General features: G+C 48.0%; 1 protein-coding gene across 1 annotated transcript in view; it reads right to left on the reverse strand.

Annotated features, from left to right (window-relative positions):
- The window catches only part of PRKCA (protein kinase C, alpha), a 329541-nt gene that overhangs the window by 61719 nt on the left and 243456 nt on the right, over window positions 1-24366 (reverse strand). Inside the window, exons 8-12 of the mRNA XM_011992150.1 lie at window positions 20178-20315; window positions 17064-17237; window positions 14181-14272; window positions 11267-11329; window positions 10225-10363 (exon numbers count right to left, since the gene is read on the reverse strand). Coding sequence (XP_011847540.1) covers window positions 10225-10363; window positions 11267-11329; window positions 14181-14272; window positions 17064-17237; window positions 20178-20315 — 606 coding nt within the window. The remainder of the gene's footprint in view (window positions 1-10224; window positions 10364-11266; window positions 11330-14180; window positions 14273-17063; window positions 17238-20177; window positions 20316-24366) is intronic.

The raw sequence follows: 24366 nt of genomic DNA on the forward strand, positions 1-24366 counted from the left end.
GAACTCCTGGCCTCAAGTGATCCTCCCACCCCCGGCCTCCCAAAGTGCTGGGATTACAGGTGTGAGCCACCGCGTCCAGCACAACGTGATTATTGTTTTAAGCCATTATGTTCTGGGGCGATTACACATCAATAGATAATTGAAACAACTGCCAAATAATGGACAAGGCTTTCTGGATGCTCCCTCTAAGGCAGGCTAAGTCATTACGGCCAGACTCACCGAGCCCTCAAAGTTGGGCTTTGAGGAAGATGCTATGAGTATACCCTATTATACAGATGGCACCCCAAGTTCTTAAAATAGCAGTACTGTAGCCAGAGTTTATAATACAGTTTGGATCTGTGTCCCCACCCACATTTCATTTTGAAATGTAATCCCCAGTGCTGGAGGTGGGGCCTGGTGGGAGGTGACTGGCTCATGGGAGCAGTTTCTCATGAATGGTTTAGCATCATCCGCCTAGTGCTATTCTCGTGGCAGAGCTCTCATGAGATATGGTTGTTTGAAAGTGTGTAGCACCCCCCTGCTCTCTCTCTTGCTCTTGCTCCGGCTATGGAAGATGTGCCTGCTTCCCCTTCACCTTCCGCCATGATTGTAAGTTTCCTGAGGCCCCCCCAGCCATGCTTCCTGGGAGGAAGGAAGCAGCAGCCCTTGTCCCTGGTCTCTCCCTCCAAGGGTGGCAGGGGGCTAGCAGGTGCTGGGGAAAAGCTGGGCAGGAATCCCAGCTCAGCACCCACCTATAGGACCCTGCTCGTCTCAGGCCTCCTCTGGGGTCAGCAGAGAAGCTATGCAAAATGTTAATTGTGCATCAGAACAAAATAACTGCTTGTGCGGTACAGGAATAAAGTGTGAGTTAGGAGTAACTTTTGTGTCTGTAAGAGCTTTATTAGCTGGATTAAAAGATTTTCCAGAACCAGGAAGTCTCAAAGTCTAGTGGATCTCTACAGATATGATTTGGAGACAGGGCAATAAGTGATACACTGACGTGACAACTGGCTGTGGATGGCATCAGGGTGCCAGTCTGTGCTCTGAGGCTGGCAGGCCAGCATTCCGCCCCTGCCACGTGCCATCTGTGAGCCCTGGGCAGGTCCCTTCTCCTCTCCAAGTCTCCTTTACAGTGTTTGTAAAGCATGAATAATACCACTTACCTTAGAGGGCTATTGTAAGAATTAAATGTGATGACAGGCGTTAAGTGCATGGTGCATAGCAAGAAATGAACAAATGTTAGTAATCTCTCGTGATACCCACCTCCATCCTGCCATCGCCTGGGCAATGTTACAAAGAAAGAGGTGAAATAAAGCACAGAAATCTCTGACCCACTTTTACAGGATTTGAGCAAATCCCTAAATAAAGGGCTAATTAATGCATGCCGCCAAATACCAGGAGTAAAAATCTAACAGAGCATTATCCGGGCTCTGAAAGCCGGTAACGGGCCTGTTAGAGCAGCTCACTGGCACATGTGGAGTGACATGTTGTCTGGGTAGCATCGGAGCTGATGTCTGCAGGCCCTTCCTCCCAGGGTAATAGTCACTGCAGGGAAAAGTTGCTGAGTCCTGTGTTCAAAGCCACGTCTGCCTTGAACTGGGGAGGTGGGGAAAATTAACAAATCTCTGTGCCTCAGTTTCACCATCTAGGAATTAGAATTGACTTAGGATTAAACAAAATACACAAGGCGCTCAGCCCTGGTCTGGGATGTAGCAGGCATTCGCCAAGGGCAGCGAAGCCATCAGGAGCTAGTTATTTCTGGAGGAAGGATTGGAAGTGGGGGGAGGCTCAAAAGAAAGGAGTGGGCCGCATTTGTTTCATAGACCACAGTATCACAGAAGGTGCCCAGTGCTCCAGAGAAGAGGCTAAACTGATTAAACTCCAAGGCCGGGAGAATGATGAGACAGTAAAAGAGCTGCGGGCAGACAATACAATATATGAGATAATAAAACCAACATAATTCCTAGGAAAGATCTGAGAATTGCACAACTTAAAGACAACCCCAAAGGAAAGCCTGGCTTTGGCTCTTTAAATATTTCTTTGAGGAAAAGCGGCGGCTTCATCTTCTCTTGCAACGCTGGAGTCACTGGACCATGACCCTCCATAGAGGGAAACTGGCCTTTGATAGAAAGCTAGCCGCCCTTTGGTTTATCATTCTCTTTCTTTCATCAGGTGCTTTTCTTTGTCCCTGTCTGTGCTGGGCTGGGCTGGTGTGGGGCCCATGGTTCAGGAGCAGCTGATCTCAGAGGAGCCATTGCTGGCACTGATTGGCTTTTATCTCCCTATACCTCATTCTCCCCCTTTCTTCTTGGTGGCGAGTCCTAATTTATTGCCTGACTGCCTGGCTGCATGTATAACACGAGTTATTTTCTCTTTGAACCTTTACTCTTATTTTCTATTCCTCTCTACAGCCCTTTCCCCACAGGCCAGGTGAAGTCTCTAGGGGCAGCTGGGGCTGTCTCAGGGACCTGGACTGATGTCCCATCGACCTTCAGACACTCAGGTCCCCCAACCTGCTGGCTGTCTTCAGCCGATGACATGAGGTGGTGTGGCCCTTCTCTGCACTGTGTCACATATCATCAGCCCTACACCTGTGACGGCCTTGGAAGTCACCCTTCCAATCACCTGGCTAAAGAGTCCCACCCCTCTCAGTCTCCAAGCCTTCATCTCTGTCCTCTTGCGGTGTCTCCACTGCAGATTCCTAGGTGGCCACATCTAGGAGTGCTGTGTGCAGGCACCCATGCCAAGTACACACTGAGTGTCAGGCACTGCTCCAGACCCTGGGGTGGGGGCACAGCAGCCAACACCAGATGAAATTCTGCCTTTGGTGGAGCTTGGTGAGACAGACTGAAAAATCAATCCAGGAGTACATCTTTGTCCCTCCAAGGGAGACGAGTGCCATGGAAAAACAGCAGGGACAGGGGTCAGCAGTGCTGGATGGGACTGGAGGTTTGCAGGTTTAAACAGGGTCACCAGGGCAGGGGGCCTCCCCAAGGTGATGCCTGGGGTGGGTCATGCTGGGTGGAGGGAACGAGAAGAGGAACTGGCCTGAGGATGGAGGTGTCTGGCAAATTGGAGAGAGGAAAGGGAGCTAGTGCAACGGGTCTAGAGAGATCCGGAGGTGTGGATGGCAGGGGGTGGAGGTCAGGGAGGGAATGGGGGGCCCAGGTGCTAAAGGGTCTTGGGGTGCCTGTAAAGGCTTCAGCTTCTCCAGGATACCTAATTCAGAGCCCTGTGCACAGGGCCTGCCCCCACTTTCTCCCATAGTCTCTATGCTCTTTGGGACCCTGGCCCCTCAATTGTGCTCTGACAAATCCTTGACTCCCTTCCTGCCCCACTCACTCGTTCCCAGTACCTTGAGGGTCACTTCTAGGAGGCTCAGCTGCCTCCCCTGGACAGCCCCCAGTCCTGAGCACTCCCTTTTCTCCCCCTACCAGGCCTGCTGAGCCTTGCCTGGGAGTTATCGTCGATGTGCACCCTGCCCCAGGCTTTCCCGGCTCTGGGGTCTCTGCTCTCTCATCATGCTCCCTGTGGACCTCCTTCCAAACCATCTCCCACGTGCAGGGCTGCAGCAGCCCTTCCTGATGTCACCCTCTGAAGATGCAGACCGGCCAGGGAGGGGTTTCAGCTTTCCTGCCACCATGAGGTCTCCTGTGTGCCCTTCACCTTCCTCCTGAAGCTGAGGGGGAAAGGTGTCCTTACCATGGTCAGCCTTCCTTCCATTTACCACAGATGTCCTCAAAGGAGGGTCCTCTGCCGATGCTCACACTCACCCCATCCCAGCGTCGTTACCGACACTGCTCTCTCAGGGATCATTGGCTCCCTGTGGCTAGATCTTCTGCCCAACCCATCCCTGTCTGCTGGACCTCTCGGTCCCTGGCCACCCTGAATTCATGAACAGTTGCCTTCCTTGGGGTCCAAGAATGAGACCACTGTCTAGTGCTTCCCCTCTCTGGACATCCCTTGGTCTTTTTACCTCCCATCTTTAATATGCTCCCCTCAAATATTAATAAGACTCTTGACCTCAGGAAGAGAGGTCACAGGTGATAGCCCATTGGCTGAATTTCACCTGTATACACATGTTAAAAAACATATGTTAGGGCCAACTTGGAACAATTAGGTGTATTTTACATAAAAATGCAGGAATCTGGCTGCTGTCCCAGGCATCACTGAGCTGGCATTCCTGTAGGGCGGGAACGCAAAAGCTGTGACCCCAGGATGGCTCTCCAGCTCTCTGGACCCATGCAGTCCCCGGTCCTCCCAGGAGTATATCCATCTGCTAACAGGCAGCTGGCTGCAGGGCAGGAAACCATGTCTGCAAGCTTCTTCCCTGGAAATTTCAGCGGTGTTGGAGGCACCATCTGTTACTGCCGAGAATACTGCCCTCTCCACCTCTTGAAATCCACTGCCCTCCTGGGCTGCAGTCACTGATTTCCAGCTGCCTCCAGCTCCAAGGCCCTCCTCCCAGCTCTCCTCTGGGCTCCTCTTTCTGGCCCGGCACCCCCAGGCATGGACAGCACCCAGCACTCAGGGGGCACCCTGAACATGCCAACAGATCAGCTCTCCTCTGGGCTTCTCTTTCTGGCCCAGCACCCCCAGGCATGGAACAGCACCCAGCACTCAGGGGGCACCCTAAACATGCCAACAGATCAATGCCCATGTGCTGGGGAGGGGCTTACGTGTGGCTGGATCCCCCTTGGTTTCTAAGGGATCTCCCTGGGGTTAACAGCCGGAATGCAATTCAGCGTCACTCACTGCATCTCTGATGACTCAGGTCCCTGATTCCCGTTGAGATGAGTGAGCGGCCAAGAAAACATGGCCCGAACTGAGCGCTCACTTTTACCTGCTTTTTCTCCCGTTATCTCTGGAGACAATGCAACAGGTAGAAAGAATGTATGTGCTCCTGTCAGAACGTCTCGGATCCAAATCCCATCTTTGCTCTTACCAGCTGTGTGACCTTGGGCAAGTCACTGAACTTCTCCTCATGCATGAAATGTGGCAAGTCAGAAGTGCTCGGGGGGGCTGGTGCAGAGCAGTCAGTGCATCAGGGGTGGTGTCCTTTGTGTGTGGTCTAACGTAGCAGCCGCCATAGCAATGCTGTGAGGAAGACTCTACGTGGCACATTTGAAAAAGCTTCACTTCAGCGCCAGGCACAGTGGCTCAGGCCTGTAATTCTAGCACTTTGGGAGGCCAAGGCAGGAGGAGCCCAGGAAACTGAGACCAGCCTGGGCAATACAGTGAGACCCCTGTCCCTACAAAGAATTTTCTAAAATTAGCAGGCATGGTGGCACATGCTCATAGTCCCAGTTACTCAAGACGCTGAGGTGGAAGCATCACTTGAGCCCAGAAGATTGAGACTGCAGGAAGCTATGATTGCCACTGCACTCCAGCCTGGACGACAGAGCAAAACTCTGTCTTTGTTTTTGAGGCAGAGTCCTGCTCTGTCGCTCAGGCTGGAGTGCAGTGGCACTATCTCAGCTCACTGCAAGCTCCGCCTCCCGGGTTCACACCATTCTCCTGCCTCAGCCTCCCGAGTAGCTGGGACTACAGGCGCCCACCACCACGTCTGATTAATTTTTTGTATTTTTAGTAGAGATGGGGGTTTCACAATGTTAACCAGGATGGTCTCGATCTCCTGACCTTGTTATCCTCCCGCCTCGGCCTCCCAAAGTGTGAGCCACCGCGCCCGGCCAAAACTGTCTTTAAAAAAATAAAATTAATAGAACAAAATTATATAAAATAAATAAAATGAAAAGCTTTGCTCTCACTGCAGCAGGGGGTTCTCGGGAAACAGGCCAGCAGCAGACACTCTTCCTGCTGCTTCTCTTTCTTCCAGGAGAGCGTGCGCAATGCTAGTGTCTGGAGTCTGATTCTTGGCTGCTGGGAGCTACTTGACTTGTGACTGGATCTCACACGTCTAAAATAACTAACTTTCAGAGACGGATTAAATCCCAATCAAGCCTTTGCTCGGCCTGCTCAAGGACTCTCATTCACCCCGAAGTATTCTTTCTATGTCAAAGCGAAGAAGACCCTCTGTCAGCTTTAGGAATCATTTTCTGATGAGTGCTCCTTCTGTGGGTGTCCATTTCAACTTCAAACTCTCATCTGTCAGTGACGTTTTCCACCTCAGTTTGGCTTCGCTGGCTCGGGAGATGCTACAGTATTAATCGATTTCAAGGTTTTTGAACAAATAGCCATAAATACTTAAGCCTCCGCTTTGCCTATTAAGGAAAATGCCATGCGAGATAATGATTTTGTCTCTGCCTGACAGGAGTATTTGCACAGAGGACAGGATTATTTTAACCTTTCCACACATTCTGAAACCTTGAACCTATTTGATCTTTCTCTATACTGTAAGTATCCGTGTGGCCAAATATGACAAATTACTGAACACTCAGGAGGAAAAAATGCTAGCAAAGCTGGAACAGGCTAGGCACAGGTGGTGGCATATACCTGTAGTACCAGCAACCCAGGGACTGAGGCAGGAGGATGCCCTGAGCCCAGGAGGTTGAGGCTGCAGTGAGCTGTGGCACTCCAGCCTGGGCAACAGAGTGAGGTTCTGTCTTAAAAAAAAAAAAAAAAATAATCCTAGCACTTTGGGAAGCCGAGGCAGGTAGATCACCTGAGGTCAGGAGTTCAAGACCAGCCTGGCCAACATGGTGAAACCCTGTTTCTACTACCAATACAAAAATTAGCCAGGCTTGGTGCCTGTAATCCCAGCTACTCAGGAAGCTGAGGCAGGAGAATCGCTTGACCTGGGAGGTGGAGGTTGCCGTGAGCTGAGATCACGCCACTGCACTCCAGCCTGGGCAATAGAGCAAGACTCCATCACACTCACACACACACACACACACACACACACACACGCCAACAAAAAAGGTGAAACAACCTAAAGTGATTATTGATTGATTCTCCAAAGCAGTGGTGCCTGATGTTTTCAATGAAAGCCAACTGGAATCCACATATAGATTTTTGTTCCTGCTGGTCAGTATGATGTCACTTCTTATAAACTGAAAGCACTTGGAGGGCAAGGGCCATCTGATGTATTTTTGTATCCCTTGTGGCACCACACTTAAAGACAGAAAGCACGCAGAGTGCTGTCTGGACACGTGACTCACTCAAAGTTTCCAGTAGTTTAGTGTAGTGAGCAGTGCAAAGGTTTAGAGGTGACCTGGGCTTGCAATCGAAGCCTAATTCTGGCATTTCTCAGTAACATGGCCTTAGACACGTTACTCACCACCTCTGTCACCTCATTTGAAACACAGGTCTGATGTTACCTCCCTGTGGGGCTTGTCATGAGGATTAAATGAGAGAAAGTTTATTTTATTTATTTATTTTTTTTGAAACGGAGTCTCACTCTGTTGCCCAGGCTGGAGTGCAGTGGCACAATCTCAGTTCACTGAAACCTCCACCTCCCAGGTTCAAGCGATTCTCCTGCCTTAGCCTCCTGGGCAGCTGGGATTACAGATGCCTGCCATCACGCCCAGCCAATTTTTGTATTTTTTAGTAGAGACGGGGTTTCACTATGTTGGCCAGGCTGGTCTCGAACTTCCACCTCAATTGATCTATCTGCCTCGGACTCCCAAAGCACTGGGATTACAGGAGTGAGCCACTGCACCCAGCCAAGAGAAGGTTTATCATGTGCCTGGCACACGGTAGACAATAGAAGGTAGTCACTTCCTCTATTATTGCTTGAACAGTAGATGTAAGGAGGGGAATGAAGGCTTCAGATGTGAAAGTATCTAGAGTGAGAGCAGAGTATTCTGTGTACGAAGATGCCTGAAGTTACCAAGACATGCCAGAAGTGTGTTTAGGTGTCCCTGTTGGGGACGGTGAGAAGGTTCTCCAACACATAACCAGTTTGATAGACTAAGTCCCCTCTCCCCTACAGATGTCCACATCCTCATCCCTGGAACCTGTGAATATATTACCTTTATGCGGTAAAAAGGATTTTGCAGAGGTAAATGAAGGATCTTGAGGTAGGGAGAGGATCCTGGATTATCCAGGTGGGCCCCATATAATCCCAAAGATCCTTGTAGGAGAAGAGGGAGGCTGGAGAGTTGTAGTCGGAAAAGACAGAGATTGGAAGATGCTACATTGCATGGAGGAGGAAAGAAGGCACGAGCCAAGGAATGCAGGTGGCCTCTTGAAATTGGAAAAGGCATGGATGGCAACAGGTTCTCCCCTAAAGCTTCCAGAGGAAACCAACCCTGCCCACGCTTTGACTTCAGCCCAGTGAGGCCGATTTTGGACTCTGATCTCCAGAACCACAACATAAATCTGAGTTATTTTAAACCGTTGAGTTTGTGGTTATCTGTTACAGTGGCAACAGGAACTCATACCGTGAATGATACCGAAACGCGACAATGAAAAAAGACAAGACACTCAAACGGACAAATCTTAATGATATGGAAAATTTCATCTCTGCCAGACACCGCTGCTCCTGGTGTTATGAGATAGCTGAGGTGTTACTGAACACAAGGAGTTATTTGTCGGAACAGGAGAGACCTGGTCTTAATAGAGATGAGGTTCAATGTCACCTTTATTCCTAAAAATGCTGCCATTCCCCATTACTAAGCTTTTACAGCATCTGCTAAATTGTTAAATGAAGCCTGAATGTCTCATAATCACAGCCTGCTTAATACCTGTCATCTAGTAACAGGCTTTGGAATAAATACTACATCAAGAGGTTGTATTTCTAACAGTACCCTGTCTATTCATATCTGAAAAATAAGACTACTTAATTTCACCTCGTGTCTGGAAGTGCTAACAAGGGAGTTCTTTTAGGGGAAAATCCCAGTAAGTTATCCAGTAAGATCACATATCACCCCTCGCCATGCGATTCAGAATTTAAATTTCTAAATGAAGTCTACGTGTCCACAGTCTTGAAATATCATAAAAGTAAAAGGTCTTCACAAAGGAATAAAAAGCAGCTTCCCTTTTGGAATAATGACTATGGAGCGTCTACGAGATGCAAAATGTTGTATTAGGCACTTTGATCCACACAGCAATTCTACAAGGAGGATATTATCCCCAATGTGCTGCTGAAGAAACGGGGTTCAGAGACGTTAAGTAACTCACCCGAGTCCCCACAGCCTGTAAATAACTGATTCCAGATTGAAGCTCACACTGGTCTGACTTCTGAGCTTGTGGGTGCCTTTTTCACTGTCCCTACTGTCTCTGAGATAAATGCATGGGGTAATCTGTTGAATACATGTGAGACCGGCTGCCAGCAGCTCATCTGAGGGCTGTATGAAGAGCTGAAGCCGGCTCAGCTTTGGATGCGTTGGTCTCCACCATGCTGGGGTTCAGATGGGAAGAAACTGTGGCATCCACAGGACCGTGTGTGGATGGAAAGTTGGCTCTACAGTGACAACCAATTCTATCATTGGCATGTGGGATGTTTCATAAAACAGGAAAAAAAAATCCTCAGTAAGTGTTGTAACAAAAGCAGAGCACCCGGGCCGCTGCTGTCAAGATACAAGTCCCAGAACCATTTTGCTTAGAACCACACTGATACGTTCTTCCTAGACCAGACAACATGCAGTTTAGAACAGTCATCACTCCGATGCTGCTAAAACGCCATCACTGCAACCACCTTCTCACCCCGCTTTTCACGCAGAGTATTTTCACAATCAATTCCCTCCACTCAACAGCGTTGTCTTTTGCGGGGGAAGGGCTGGGGGGACAGAGTCTCGCTATGCAATGCAGTGCAATGGCGTGATCTCAGCTCACTGCAACCTCCGCCTCCTGGGTTCAAGCAATTCTCCTGCCTCAGCCTCCTAAGTAGCTAGGATTACAGGCATGCACCACCATGCCCAGCTAATTTTTTGTATTTTTAGTAGAGACAGGGTTTCACCATGTTGGCCAGGCTGGTCTTGCACTACTGACCTCATGATCCACCCACCTCGGCCTCCCAAAATGCTGGGATTATAGGCATGAGCCACCACGCCCGGCCAACAGTGTTTCTTAAATGATTTTGACCATGACCATGTAAGAAATGCAATTTCCCAAGCAACTGGTTCACATGGAGCAAATAATAGTTCCAGGAAGCAAGACACAACCTTACTATGTGCAATGGGCTCTCCTCTTTCCTCTATTTTAGTCTATTTTGTCCAGTTTATCCATTTAGTGGTCATGACCATGCAATGACTTCATGATTCGCCAGTGACCCCATATCCCATGAGAGGACTGTGTTTACAGCTTGGGAGTCCCGGTCTAGAAGACGAGCACCGGAGTTCCTACCTCTGGGGCGATGTAATCTGGAGTCCCACAGAAGGTCCTGGTCGTGACTCCATCCATCATGTGTTCCTTGCACATCCCAAAGTCAGCAATTTTGATATGTCCTTCTGAATCCAACATGACGTTATCTAACTTCAGATCCCTGCAAGGAACCAGGTTAAATCAGAGTCCTTCCCATGACATAACATGGTTTGCTTTGGAACTGGTGAAATAGAAGGATATTTGAATACCTGTCAGCTCAATGGCAATATTAACTATAAGTCCCCGGAGAGCAGTTATCAGGAGTTGTTACTGTGTGTTGATATCTTCAGAGACTAATATTGTGCCTGGGCTATGGCAGGTGCTTAAATGCATACTGAATGGATGACTAAACGACTGGACTAGTGATTCCCAATCTTGCCTGTGTCTGTGACTCTAGAGAGTCCAATTGAGCACATCTGGGGAAATCTCAATCATTTGATTTATTCATGTCCCACACAGGGGGTCTGACACACGACCAGGTTTGCAAAATCACGGGTTTAGAACCACCTCACTGGGTCATACACATGTCCCTTCCATTCTGCCTGTGCCATATATCCTTCTAATTATGCTTCAATTAATACTGGAAGAAATTCTTCCTTCTTTGGCACCAGACTTTCAGCGCAGCTACTAACAGGAAGAATTTAATTCAACAGATTTCTTTCCTTGCCTCTCCCCAGTTCCCTGTGTTCTCCTTCTGCTGAACATCTGTAGCAGGAATTCAGTTTCCATTGCTCCCTGACCTCCATTCCAAGGACAAGGCAGTGGAAGGAGCTGTCAATGGAGAGAAAAATGTGTTTTCTTGTGGAAAAAGTAGAAAAAAGATATAAAATCTTTGAGGTCTAGAAATCAGAAGGAGGCTCTGATTTGCTTCCAGGGTGAGGAGGAAGGTGGGTCCCAGCAGGTCTCTGTTCCTCCTAGGGGGTTATCAACTCTGCATCTTAAGTCGCCATTCCAGAGTGACATGCCCACAGAAGCCCTGCTAACCTCTCTGCTGAGCTGCTGGTAGGAGGGCTTCAATACACACCTATAAATGATTCCTCTTTTATGAAGAAAGAACAATCCGATGGAAATCTCTGCCGCATAGAATCTGCAAAAGAAAACAGGCTTCAGGTTTCTCGCTTGCTTCTTTAGATGCCTATATACTTTTCATTCTCAAGTTCAAGCATCAAAGAGAGAAAAGAATGTTGGACCCAGAGGCTTTCAGAGACCAGCATCGCCTTCACGTGTTCTTCCAATCCCCAGTCCTCCTTCCATCACTTCGTCCTCCAGTTCATCCGTGAATGAGACAGCTAATAAAACCAATGAGGCCGGCTTCTTATTTTCGCATGGGGAAGGTGGCCAAGTAGCTTATTGCCTGCAGAGTAATTTCTAATACAATCATTTAAAGAATGGATACCAGTTGGACTATTCTATGTCAGGAGTATGGCAGAGTAGAGAAAATTTCCATTTTCCTATTCACTGACAGAATACACTGGTGTTTGAAAGTATAATACAATTACTCCCTGGAAGGCAAAGTATAGTGGGTGATGAACTCTTTAGCTAGTGTTTTCATTCCTTCCAAGTGTTGGAATAAATGAGACACACATCATGATTCATATCTGAGTTTACTCTTTTAAATAATTCATAATAAAAAGCAGTAACTACCATCACTTCAAAATTGTTAATAGCTTAATAGCTGAAACTCAGATTACAAGGGGGCGAATATTTAAAAATCTGCATAGCATTCAGGAGTCTCTGAAGTCCAAGAAGCCACAAGACTGTGCCTGTGCTAATATCACATGCAGAAGGCTCAAAGTAAGCACATGTGTCTACACCAGCAGAGAAAAAAAAATCTCTAATGACAAGACCAAACCCTTAACGAGGGGCCACCTCTGAAGGCTAGAAGAGTACAGGAAGGGGGAGGGTGAAGAGATGGGATTACTACAGGTGATCTTTACATTATTTTTCATGCTTTTCTAAACTTTTCTGCAACACAAATAATATAATGAAAGGATATTGGACCAGACACCTTTACAGTACTTCATAACATAGGGTGACTCTGTGCTATCTGCTGTTTGTAGTCCTGTGTGACCAGGCTTTATTTTACAATCTGAGTATTTTAAGGCTTTATAACTACAACATCAGACAGAAGAAAAGGACAGGCATTTCTGAAAACTGAAAAGGAACAATAAGGGCAGAAAAATCTCCCTTCACACTTTTAAAGCTTGCAACCAAAGATTTCCCTATTCTGCCTTCAGTTAATCTTCCCTAGGGTGGATAATCCCTCGCAGGCCAAAAATTCTTCCAATGTATCTCTTAGATGGCACAGCAGCCAGAATCCTATTAACAGTTGCTGACTTCATTCATCAGGGTACATGCCCATGAGGCCTCCTCACTGGGGAACTAAACTCGCCCTTTGTTTAGGCTTACTCCGCTGGTGTTTCCTGAGACCTCCTGGCCCCTGAGAGGTGAGATGATGTTTCCAGCACCAAAGTCCCAGTTCCCCACACCCCTCAGATGAATCTCTCATCTTCACCTGGAGCCCACGTCTTCCTCCTGTGCTGCCAACTCCCGCATCCCGTCACGCAAGGTGCGTTCCAATAAAACATTCTTAACTGAGCTCATGAATCTACCCCCAAACCACCTCCTCCTTGGTGGCTGCCCCCACCCAAGCCTAAAATGGGGTCTCACTGGAAGAGGTTTCTCTCTTCTCTCCTCCACAGTAAGTTCTGCTTTTCTTCCTCCAGGATGTTTTTCAAAGACACTTATTCCTCTTTGGCTCCAAGGTCAAGCCCTAACTACAGCTCCATTCCTTCTCATCTATAAAGGGTCCCACCAGCGCCTGCACAGGCCTCTACATTCCCATTCATGCTTCCTTCTTCCCCCAGACAGAGAGCTCTGCAAAAACTGAATCTGACGGTGCAAGCCCCACTGCAGTGCCTTCCCTCTTCCGTCCTCCGCAGCCAGGCTCCTTACCAGGCTCTTCACCCAGAGCCCCACCTACCAGGCTCCCCCCAACTCCCCCACCCTCAAATAATCTCAGAGCATCTCCCACACCTGAAGAGCTGCAAGGCTGCTTCCCTGGACTTGCTTCTGCCTCTGCTCACACCTCTTCCTGGAAGGCTCTTCCCCCACCTGAGCTAGGCATTTCCTGGGGACGCACTTCCCTCTCCCCCTGATTTTTAGGGGCTTGTGTGGTATCCTGTGCCAGTCTCTAAAGTTACAGCAACGCACTATTAATTGTTAGGTGACTTTTCCGACTCCAGGGCAGAGGGTGAACTCCCTCCGGAAAGGGAGCACCTCGTTCCTTTCATACCCCCAGTGCCTGGTGCAGAGCAGGTGTGTGATAACCATTTGTTCAATAGATAAGAATGACTCCGTCAATGAGGGTGGATCTGGGTGATGAGGGGACACGGCACCATCTCCAGTTTACTGGAAATATTGGAAATAGAATAAACTGCTCCTTAGGAATCATCTTAGATGGATCCTACCAGTGTATCTGCCCCCGCCTCCCATGTTTAGGCTTATTCAACCTAAAACTGGGCAGAATCCCACTTTCCCATTTCATCCAGCAGAAGTTCCCAGCTGAGGCTGGGCATGGTGGCTCACTCATGCCTGCAATCCCAGCACTATGGGAGGCCGAGATGGGTAGACAGTTTGAGCTCAGGAGTTCGGGACCAGCCTGGGCAAGATGGTGAAACCCCATCTCTACCAAAAACACAGAAATTTAGCCAGGCATGGTGGTGCGCACCTGTAGTCCCAGTACTCAGGAGGCTGAGGTGGGAGAATCACCTGAGCCCGGGAGGCGAAGGATACAGTGGGCCGAGGTCGCGCCACTGCACTCCAGCCTGGGTGACAGAGTGAGACCTCCATCTCAAGGGGAAAAAAAAAAAAAAAGTAAGTTTCCAGTTGGTAGAACTTGGTTGCTCAAATTAAGGAACTTTAAAAATAATACTCACACTGCTTGTGGTTCCTTAAATTTTCCTACTTGCTGAATGTGGTACATGAGGTCCCCACCGTTGACATATTCCATGACGAAGTACAGCCGATCCTGCAGACCAAGGTTCAACATGTGAGCAGGGCTCCTCCCCAGCCAAGCGGCTTCCTTTACTCTTCACAGGTTGTGTTTTGCTTTCTCATTAGTTAAATGGGGACTGCACGGGCAGATCTGCTCAGTTTAGAGCTCTTTAACGTTTTTCCCAAAGAAAGAGTAAGTAATAAACCCTACTGCATGAGGGCCTTGGGAAGTATAAAGTCATTACATAACCCTGAAATAATGGCTCTCCATCAATGTGTCTGTGCCTTCCTATTACATATGCTCTCTATTATAGTAATGGCCTCAAACATTCTTCCCTATTTTCCTATCCACATAATAAATTTCTAAGTAAGGGATGGTGTGAGGAATCCACATAAGGCAATTATTTCATTTTAACTAGTGCTTCTCCATGGTCCAAATGTTTAAAACCTGGTTTGCGGTGTCTGGGAGGCGTGCCATTCTAATGTAATATTGTGTTTAAATGACTATTCCTGAAATCACATCTCTTAGGCTTAGGATTACACATGCTCAATGATACTGGACATGGGACAGGGGGCTCTAAATGGAGAGGCTAATCAAATGTTCTTTTGCATCTGAAATATGCCCCAACACTGTTTTTCTATTTTCTCTGTCACTGGTAGGTTAAGTGTTGGCCCCATGATTGGCATGTATCATAGACCCAAATAAATCTGCATATTCATGAGGACATCATGCTGCGACAGACAGGGAGACGGAGGGGTTTAACAGTGAAATAATGACCTCTGCTCTCTGCTAGAAAACATCCCCATTTCACAGAGGCTATTAAACATTAAAGTGCTGCACAGGGAGAAAAAAATGATGAAGCTGTGCTAATAGCCAGGAAGCAGCCCTGGGAGCCCCAATCTCTAGTTTTCCTGTTATGAACTTTAATTTCATCTTCATGTCTTTGTTTTGTAGCTTTCCAGAGCTTAATCAGGGTAACCAGGGTTACAGGCTCTGGGCTGGGATTCAGAGCTGCGGTTGTCTCTTCCGAGCATGCTGCTCCCTCGTCTCTCCCTGGTGTGACTTGATTCAGAGTCAGTGGGAATGACTGGGAGCAGGAAGCTCATCCAGCCGCCAGCGCTAGGCTGACACGTAGTGGCCGGTGCCGGAGTCCACAGCCGCTGCTGCACACCTAGGGGCTCCGTGTGGCTGCAAAGCCATTTTGAGACTCTAAAGCCCAAAAGCACCAAGAGGCTTCTCCCAAGAGTTTTCAAAGAGGCGTAAGACAGAAAGTCGATCTCTGATCAATGGGCAGTTGAAAATAGTAATAATCGCATCAATTATAGCTACTGATTACGGAGTCATATTTAAAATGGACAGCCTCTGAGGAGTGGAAAGACCAGCTCTGGCAACATCTTACTATGGTGCCATCTAAACATCTCTGTTTCTTGCAGGCCACTTGCAAACCCTGCAACGGACAGATGAGTGCTCTGGAATGTTCTTTTTTGTCCTCTATTTAGTTTTACTTTATGACAGAGCTCAGCAAACTTTTTCCATAAAGGGCCAGACAGTATGTAGGTTAATACTTTAGGCTGTGAGGGTCTCTTGCCGTGACTCAACGCTGCCTTCATGGTTCAAAAGCAGCTGTAGATGACAGACACAGGAAGGAGTGTGGCGATGTCCCAAAACTGCTGTTTATGGATGCTGAAATGTGAATGTCACGATATATGACTCTTTGGATTTCCTTGTTGTGACCTTTCCTAAACTCAGGGGCCATAGAGAACAGACCACAGTTTGCCAGTCCCTGTTGTGTGCCACTGAACAAGAACATGCTCTCTTACAAAATCAAATCTCCTTATGCTCCAATGCCACGTTTGGCAGCTGAACCAGTGGTTTTAAAAAGCCAAGACTGTGGCCGGGTGAGGTGGCTCATGCCTGTAATTCCAACACTTTGGGAGGCTGAGGCGGGTGGATCACCTGAGGTCAGAGGTTCAAGACCGGCCTGGCCAACATGGTGAAACCCTGTCTCTACTAAAAATACAAAAATGAGCCGGGCGTGGTGGCACGAGCCTGTAATCCCAGCTACCAGAGAGGCTGAGGCAGGAGAATCGCTTGAGCCTGGGAGGTGGAGGATGCAGTGAGCAGAGATCGCACCACTGCACTCCAGCCTGGGCAACAGAGTGAGACTCCATTACAAAAAAAAAAGCCAAGACCGTGAGTTATTTTTTTTTGTTTTTGTATCCCCAAGTCTTAGCACAGTACCAGGCATGAAGAAAACCTTTCATGGAAATGTTTGCTGAATTAAGGCGAGGCGCAGTGACTCACACCTGTAATCCCAGCACTTTAGGAGGCCAACGTACGGGGATTGCTTGAGCTCAGGAGTTCAAGACCAGCCTGGGCAACATGGCAAAACCCTGTCTCTACTAAAAATACAAAAATCAGCTGAGTGTGGTGGTGTACATCTGTGGTCCCAATAACTTGGCAGGCTGAGGCAGGAGGATCGCCTAAGCCTGGGAAGTTGAGACTGCAGTGGGCCGTGACTGCGCCACTGCACTCTAGCCTGAGCAAGAGAGCAAGATCCTGTCTCAAAACAAAGAAAAGAGAGAAAGAAATGTTTGCTCAATTAAATGACATGAATGCCAAGCAGAGGCCATCACAGAAAAGGCATGCCCCATATCTACCAGAGAGACAGGTGGGAGGTGGTCCCCAGCCACCTCTGCTTGACATCACATCACACCTTTCTCCAGCCTTCTCCAAAGGAACAAGGATGCTAAGAAGCTTTGGGCTGAGGCACAGCCCTGAGAGCTGGGTGCTGCATCACAGAAGTACACTCCAGGGTCCTTACCACTGTCTGGAAGCAGGAGTGCAGCTGCGTCAAGAACGGGGGTTTGTCAAGCAGGGCCAAGACTCGTTTTTCTACCATGGTGCACTCCACGTCGTCATCCTGAATCACCACATCCTTCTTCAGGATTTTGATTGCATACAGTTCTTCTGTGCCCTTCCTGTCGGCAAGCATCACCTGAGAACACGTCAAGAACAACCTGAACACTTGTAAGCACACATCTTGGGGGTGGAGGGAAGGAACCAGGCCAGGTGATGGCTCAGTGACAGTTTGTGCACCTCTGTCAATGAGGGATATAATAATATTAAACTTTATGTGCAAATTTGGAAATTCTACACATCACTACAAATTCAGTCCCTTCAGCATTTGCGTAACTTCAACCCTGCCAAGATTTGTAAATGGTATAGGACACGGCCGCATGATGGCACTGTTTTGGCTACGAAAATCAATACTCAACATTCTGTATCAGGATTCGTCTGGAATTATGCCCATTTTTCAGGAGTATCCTTAGAGTGAAAACTGACTGACATTTATAATCCCACAAGTCAAGAGCCTAGGCTGGAAATTAGTTCCTGGGTCTATCAAGAAATGTAGGGTCACAGAAACCAACTGGAGACGCAGGCAAATTGCTGAAGACCCCATGCCAGGATCTCTTATGATTGTATTTGTTTACTACAAGTTCACGTTTAATTTTTAGTTGTGAAAACTATTCATCAACCAGCATTTCTGAGCATCCCCTCTGTTCCGAACACTGAGAAATAGTAACACGCAGTGAACCCACTATAGCTTTTTGGATGCAGTTGTTTTTAAGGAAGTAGAAACCAGGTGAGGACTGTGCACTCTGATCCGAGAGACCAAACAGATGCCTCTTTATCAACTAAGATGGACCCTAATGTCAGAGGCGTTTGAACCAGAGCGACTCCATCTTGAATAAGGGATGGGAAAAATAAGGCTGAGATCTGCTGGGCCGCATCCCCAGGAGGTCAGGCATTCTTAGTCTCAGGATGAGATAGGAGGTCAGCAGGGCTGGTATCACAAGACACAGGTCAGAAAGACCCTGCTGATAAAACAGGATGCAGTAAAGAAACGGGCCAAAATGCACCAAATCCAAGATGGCGATGAAAATAACCTCTGGCTACCCTCACTGCTCATTATATGCATTATTAGCATGCGAAAAGACACTCCCACCCGCGCCCTGGCAGTTTACAAATGCCATGGCAATGCCCGGAAGTTACCTTATATAGTCTAAAAGATGGAGGAACCCTCAGTTCTGGGAATTCCCGTCCCCTTTCCCAGAAAACTCATGAATAATAAAACCCTTGTTTAGCATATGATCAAGAAATACCTGTAAGTATACTCAGTGAAGCAGCCCATGCTGCTGCTCTGCCTGTGGAGTAGCTGTTCTTTCGTTTCTTTACTTCTCTAACAAACTGACTTTCGCTTTATTCTATGGACTCGCTCTGAATTCTTTCTTGCTTGAGGTCCAAGAACCTTCCTCTTGGGGTCTGGATCAGGACCCCTTTCTGGTAACACTAAAGTTAAGGAAACAGTTATCTATGGGTTGTGAGGGTTCAGGGCCCAGCTGGCATGGCAAATTTTTAAATCCCTACAGCTACAAGATAAACCACTCTTGCTAAATTCCTCAGTAGTAGGAGCTACCAGGCCCCTCCTAACTCTGATTGACAACCCAGATCACTATGACTCAGACTGGACAGAGGACTGGCCTTACAAACATTCTTTTCTATAATGCATCTGCAGGCCTTAAGCCAGTTTCAGCAGCTTGCAGAGCCTGCACACGAACTGTTTTTGTGGCCTGTGGTTCACCTTTTGATCTAAAAAGCCAAATTCCACCTTTTTAAATTTTTTTTTTTTTTGAGACAGAGTCTCGCTCTGTACCCCAGGCTGGAGTGCAGTGGCGTGATCTTGGCTCACTGCAAGCTCTGCCTCCCGGATTCATGCCATTCTCCTGCCTCAGCCTCCCGGGTAGCTGGGACTACAGGCCCTGCCAACATGCCCAGCTAATTTGTTGTATTTTTAGTAGAGATGGGGTTTCACCGTGTTAGCCAGGATGCTCCCAATCTCCTGACCTTGTGATCTGCCCATCTCAGCCTCCCAAAGTGCTGGGATTACAGGAGTGAGCCACTGTGCCCAGCCCTTAAATTTTTTTTTTTGAGATGGAGTCTCCCTCTGTTGCCCAGGCTGGAGTGCAGAGGCATAATCTTGGCTCACTGCAACTTCCACCTCCCAGGTTCCAGTGATTCTCCTGCCTCAGTTTCCCGAGTAGCTGGGATCACAGGTGCACACCACCATGTCCAGCTAATTTTTGTATTTTTAGTAGAGACAGGCTTTCACCATTTTGGCCAGGCTGGTCTCAAACTCCTGACCTCAAGTGGTCCGCCTGCCTTGGCCTCCCAAAGTGCTGGAATTACAGGCATGAGCCACCGTGCCTAGGCAAATTCCACCTCATTTTAATGCTAAGTCCCCACACCAAAGTGAACATGAGATGCATGTTACATATATGTTCATCCGTTGTACCTGTGCTAGGCTTCCCTCACAGATATGTATAGCTTTCCCCCCAAACCTGTTGAATATGGATGACTCTACTGTGTAACATGGACCCTGTGAGGCATAAAACCCAACCTGCCCTTTCTCTCGTCAAAGAGACGGCACCTTCATTTCACACCACAGACTTTCTTTTCCGGGTTTGCAAACTGATATCACCAATAAACCTCTCCTTTCTACCATTTTGCCATCCTGGTGGTCTTCTGGACGACTGTACAAATCATGGGGAAATCTTTTTTTGAGACGGAGTCTCGCTCTGTCTCCCAGGCTGGTGCAATCTCAGCTCACTGCAAGCTCCCCCTCCCGGGTTCATGCCATTCTCCGGCCTCAGCCTCCCAAGCAGCTGGGACTACAGGTGCCCGCCACCACACCTGGCTAATTTTTTGTATTTTTAGTAGAGACGGGGTTTCACCGTATTAGCCAGGATGGTCTCGATCTCCTGACTTCGAATCACAGGGAAATCTAATGTGCTGTTCTGGAAACTGCGGGGAGAACAAAATTGATTCAACATTCTCTGCAGAAGCCCCTCCCATTTGCAGATGACTGTCCTCTTACCTTTCCAAAACTCCCCTTCCCCAGCACCATGAGGAAATTGAAGTCGGTGAGTTTCACTCGGTCCAGGTTGTTGGAAGGTTGTTTCCTGTCTTCAGAGGGACTGATGACTTTGTTGCCAGCAGGGCCAAGCTTGGCTTTCTAAATAACAAGCACAAATGGGAAACGTGTGGGTCGTTTTTCTGGGGAAACAGTGACAGAAACCACTGCATTGTAACTGAGTTTGATGTTTGCTTGGAGGTGGGATGGGGTGAGAAAAGGAACTAAGGGTGAGGATTGAGTATCTGTTCAGATATCAGTGGCTACACTCACCCTACAGGGAAAGTCTGCAAAGTAGCAGAAAACTGCTCTCCCTATCAAGAGACAACTCTTTACATAGTCAGCCTAGAACTGATGCGTGGGGATCCGTGTAGGGCTGGTTGGTTGTAATTCTAGTATGTAAAAGTTGACTTCTTGGGAAAAACAGTGCTTCGGGTCCATTAACATAATAAAGGAAATAAACTGTGTACGCATGCTTTTCGTATTTGTAGATTTTCCAATTTAAAATTAATCTGCATAAAGGAAAACTTGTACCCACACCAAAAGGGAGGAAAATGTTCTCTGGAGAGGAACTGCTTAAAATGGCAAAGCCATTCGGATGATTCATTGCTATTTTCAAATGCACAGTAAGAACAGGGGTTGGGTTTTTTTTTTTTTTTTCTTTAAATCAAGAGTTGAACTCACAAAAAGACATGGTGATGTGCATAAGAAGAGATCCCAGCACTTTGGGAGGCCAAGGCAGGTGGATCACCTGAGGTCTGGGGTTTGAGACCAGCCTGGCCAACATGGTGAAACCCCATCTCTACCAAAAATACAAAAATCAGCTGGGCATGGTGGTGCGTGCCTGTAATCCCAGCTACTTGGGAGGCTGAGGCAGGAGAACTGCTTGAACCAGAGGGGTGGAGGTTGCAGTGAGCTGAGATTGCACCATTGCATTCCAGTCTGGGAGACAGAGCGAGACTCTATCTCAAAAAAACAAACAAAAATAAAAATAAAAATAAGCGCAAGGCACCCTTTGTGCCTGAAGAATATCTGGTCACTGCCTGGCGGGCGAGCTACCAAAGGAGTTTTTAGAAGCTCTAGCAGGAGCCTTGCCCTCACGACTCTCACCAGGGCCTCAGAGTCCATGTCAAAGGCAAAAGGTAAAAGGGCTCAGCAGAAAAAAGAAGGTAAGTAAACCCACGGGAAGTCTCACTGTCGCCGAAGGAGCCCTGGAGAAGCCTGGAGTGGGCCGAGTCTCCCAGCACAAGACTCTGAATTTTGAACATCTGCCTGATGGGGAGGAGCTGGTTGTAAGAAGCCTCGGCTGCTGGCAGGTTCAGGACCCTGGCCCCTGGCTAGACCTCCACAGCCATATCCCTGAGCCCTAGGGCAATGATTCTTGCCTTGGATACATTCTTTTTTTTTTTTTTTTTTTGACACAGAGTTGTGCTCTTGTTGCCCAGGCTGGAGCGCAGTGCAGTGGCATGATCTCGGCTCCAAGCGATTCTCCTGCCTCAGCCTCTTGAGTAGCTGGGAGTCGCCAACACGCCCGGCTAATTTTTTTGTATTTTTAGTAGGGACGGGGTTTTGCCATGTTGGGCAGCCTGGTCTCAAACTCCCAACCTCAGGTGATGTGCCCACCTCGGCTTCCCAAAGTGTTGGGATTACAGGTGTGAGCCACCACGTCCAGCCCATTCTTAATGGAAGGGTGCACCTCCCTCCCTAGTGCAGCAGACCTGAGCTCTGGAGCTCTTGCCAGAAACTCACTCAAGTCAACACCTTGGTGGTTACCAAGATGATGGTGAAGGAGGTAAGGAAGGCACTCAAGGGGCTTTACTATGGACCAGCAGCAGAGAAGGCTTCTGAGGAGTCATCCATCGTCCCTCCTGGAGCATCACCATGCCTTCATCCTACACGTACTGATTGAGCCCCCTTGTGCTCTCCTGGGGAGCCTCTGCATTTGCTGGAGGAGACCCTGCTGACACAGGAATTCAGCAGGACTGGTTTCACAAGATACAGGTCACAAAGAACCCCTAATAGAACAGTATGTGGTGAAGAAGCCAGTCAAAACCCGCCAAAACCAACAAGGCAATGAAAGCAACGTCAGGTCTCCTGGCTGCTCGGCATATGCTAATTATAACACATTGGCATGCTGTAGGAAATGCCCGCCGGCACCAAGACAGTTTACAAATGTCATGGCAACATGTGGAAGTTACCCTACATGGTATGAAAGGGGAATCCTCAGTTCCAGGAATTCCCTACCCCTTTCCCAGAAAACTCATGAATAATCCACCCCTCATTTAGCATTTGATCAAGAAATAACCACAAAAACAGCCAACCAGCAGCCTTCAGGGCTGGTCTTCCTATGGAGTAGCCACCCTGTTACTCCTTTGCTTTCACTTTACTCTGTAGGCTTGCTCTTGAATTCCTTCCTGCCCAAAGCCAAGAACCTATGTGACCTCTTAGGCTGAACCCCAATTTTGGGGTTCACCCTGTGACAGCCAGCTGTGTCTAGATTCCCAACCCTAACAGTACTCAGCATAGGACATGCACTCAGCTCTCTAGTTGAACAAATACAGAACTGAAGCCCAAATGTGCTTATCAGATGCTGTGCTGTTGGGTGATGCTTTTCTCTGATAAGAATAACTTGCTCGTGGCCAGGTACGGTGGCTGGCTCACGCCTGTAATCCCAGCACTTTGGGAGGCCGAGGAGGGTGGATCATGAGGTCAGGAGTTCAAGACCAGCTTGGCCAACATGGTGAAATCCCATCTCTACTAAAAAAACACAAAAATTAGCTGGGCATGGTGGCACGTGCCTGTAATCCTAGCTACTCGGGAGGCTGAGGCAGGAGAATTGCTTGAACCCGGGAGGTAGAGGTTGCAGTGAGCGAGATTGTGCCACTGTACTCCAGCCTGAGCTACAGAGTGAGACTCAGTCTCAAAAAAAAAAAAAAAAAAAAAAAAAAAGAATAACTCGCTCGTTCAGGGATCAAGTCTCAGGGCTTGCATACATGCTTTGGTGAGTTGAGTGCCCCCATTTGACTAGACCAGAGACATTAAAACATAAGGGAGAGATGGCCCTGACATTTTTGCTTCCAGACACCTGTGACTTTGGGGCCACTGGAAACGTAGAAGGCCCATAAAGATAAAACATGAATTGCAATGCTACACACACTGGCCTGCCCACTTTGGCAGGGCCAACCCAGTCCTCTAAACACTGGCCCCAGCAATGATTCTAAGTTGAGAAACTTCCTCGGCTGTGTCCTAATTTAATTTTTTATTTTTAATTTTTTGAGATGGAGTTTCGCTCTTGTTGCCCAGGCTGGAGTGCAGTGGTGCGACCTCAGCTTACTGCAACCTCTGCCTCCTGGGTTCAAGTGATTCTCCTGCCTCAGCCTCCTGAGTAGCTGGGATTACAGGCGCGCACCACCAAGCCAAGCTAATTTTTTTGTATTTTTAGTAGAGATGGGGTTTTGCTGTGTTGGCCAGGCTGGTTTCAAACTCCTGATCCATCCGCCTTGGCCTCCCAAAGTGCTGGTATTACAGGTGTGAGCCACCGCACCTCACTGGCTGTGTCTAAATTTAAAAGAATAGATAGGAAGTGCAAATTTGAGATGAGAATACCGACCGTGCCACCCTGCTCTGCTCTTCTGACTTAGAATAAGAAAAAAGTTATCAGAAAGAGGCACAGATTAATTGTATTTTCTCAGGATTCACAATAACATCTGAAAACACCCAAACACTGACTTGCTGATCTGAGGTGCTTGAAACAGGGGAAAACCACTTTCACCTGGGTGAAGCTGCTATTCATATTACCAACAAATGCCCCGCTTCCAACTGTAGCACGTGGTTCTACCCAGCTATGCTGGACTCCTTTGACATTCCCAGTCATTCCTCCTTCCTCCTTTGACACTTCACCACCACAGTCAGGGGAAGTGGGCTGATGCAGTGATGAGCCTCCAGATATGCAGGGGGGCTTTTTACACACACTGCCATCTACCGCCTCGATGCAGACATAACCTAACGACGGCCTTGTGAGTTTCATGTTATGATCTCAGTCTGGTTATAAGCATGAGACATTCCCCACAGTCAGGCTAAAGGCTGACAAAAACATTTTTACATTCAATTACTTCTGAACTTATTTGCAATATGACCTTGGCTTCGGGTCTCA

The sequence above is a fragment of the Mandrillus leucophaeus genome, unplaced genomic scaffold (genome assembly GCF_000951045.1).
Source record: "Mandrillus leucophaeus isolate KB7577 unplaced genomic scaffold, Mleu.le_1.0 Scaffold404, whole genome shotgun sequence".
Lineage (NCBI taxonomy): Eukaryota > Metazoa > Chordata > Mammalia > Primates > Cercopithecidae > Mandrillus > Mandrillus leucophaeus.